The 1,437-nt window shown below is 32.4% G+C and overlaps 1 protein-coding gene across 1 annotated transcript; it reads right to left on the reverse strand.

Annotated features, from left to right (window-relative positions):
* Window positions 1-484: 484 nt before the first annotated feature.
* On the reverse strand, window positions 485-1,140 carry LOC123916066 (defensin-like protein 1). Its single transcript, XM_045967410.1, has 2 exons — window positions 1,008-1,140; window positions 485-900 (listed from the first exon to the last, which is right to left on the reverse strand). Exons 1-2 carry the CDS (start codon window positions 1,060-1,062, stop codon window positions 731-733), a joined length of 225 nt encoding a protein of 74 aa, XP_045823366.1. The 5' UTR covers window positions 1,063-1,140; the 3' UTR covers window positions 485-730.
* Between the last annotated feature and the right edge of the window lie 297 nt (window positions 1,141-1,437).

Raw genomic sequence — 1,437 nt, forward strand, 5'->3', positions numbered from 1 at the left:
GTTTAATTGTATTTTTTTTAATTATAGATCAATTATCTTTGGGCTAATAATATAAGTAATTAATACGCGTAACTTAAAACGCCTAAAAAAGAGCTTAAAATGTCTAACCAAGAGCTTAGAATTAAATTCAAAAGTTCAAAGTATTATCAACCAGCGGCGAATCATTCTCGGATGAATAAGATAAATTAACAATACAGGACCAATCTAAAGAGAGAGCGGGATTTCTTAATAGAAAGGTATGTGGGGTGTTTATTTGAACTTGGATAATTACGTCCAAGAAACATTACTCAATAATATGAAATCAAAGACTAAAATCTTCAAAGATCGATATGGATCTACATTAATATGAGTCAAAGATTTGCATATTGTTATATTCTTAATACTTTGAGGACAAATTTATATTATATAAGCAAGTGATCCGGGTTCGATTCCTATAGTTTACAAATTTTTAATTATTCCAAAATAAATGCAATGAGAGGAAATTGATTTTTTTTTTGTTGAGATATACCAAAATTATTGGCACTATATTATTACAATATATCGTGAAGAAAATTGATTAAACATTAAACTGAAAACATACTTAAAGATCACATATATGATCTTACTACATTGTGGCTGCATAATTAATAACACTAACTAGCTAAGTAGTACACGTATCTTGAGTTAATTAGTGCTATTAATTTATTTATTTATGATTGATGATGGAGTGATTATAACTTAGAAGCTGCAATTAACATTCCCGGGTGCAAAAGCAGCGGCGACGGAAGCCTCGACAGTCACCACCAGTGTAACCTTCTCCCTTGCATACAGATGCACAGTTGCTGTCTCTTGCGCATGGACCCTTAAATTTATGGCTCTTTGATTCGCACCTTCTAGCCTCAGCCGTCTTGAGGGCTACATCTGCATCCATAAAATAGTACTTATCTATGAGACCTATTATTTACACACCAAGTAAAGTAGTATACTAAGACTATAGAAAAACAATTAGTGGAATTAGTAATTGTTACCAGCGGATAAGAGAAGGAAGAGCATGAAGAAAAGTCCGAGTGTTTTCCTCTCCATTATAACTAGTACTAGTCTAGTCTACACACACAAATTCAATACAACTTATAAGTAACTTTAGTTCAAACTTCAAAGTGGAGTAAATGTTGCACTTATGATGTTGTTATTTATAGTGAAATTATGGGACTTGCATGAAACATACAATATGACGTGTCGTTGTGGCAAATAAAGAAGTAGCATGAGTGTGCACAAAGAACACTTGTGAGTTGCCACTTGCCACGGTAAGCTTTGCAAAGAAATGTAGCTCCATTTGGAGATGTACATAACATAATCAGTCAACACCGCTTAGTTTTTCTTTTAATTAATTAATTAATTAATTGATTGATTTTACCACCGCTCAGTTTTTTATATGGAAGAAAGTTTATGTGATCTAGG

This window comes from Trifolium pratense, linkage group LG3, assembly GCF_020283565.1.
Source record: "Trifolium pratense cultivar HEN17-A07 linkage group LG3, ARS_RC_1.1, whole genome shotgun sequence".
NCBI lineage: Eukaryota > Viridiplantae > Streptophyta > Magnoliopsida > Fabales > Fabaceae > Trifolium > Trifolium pratense.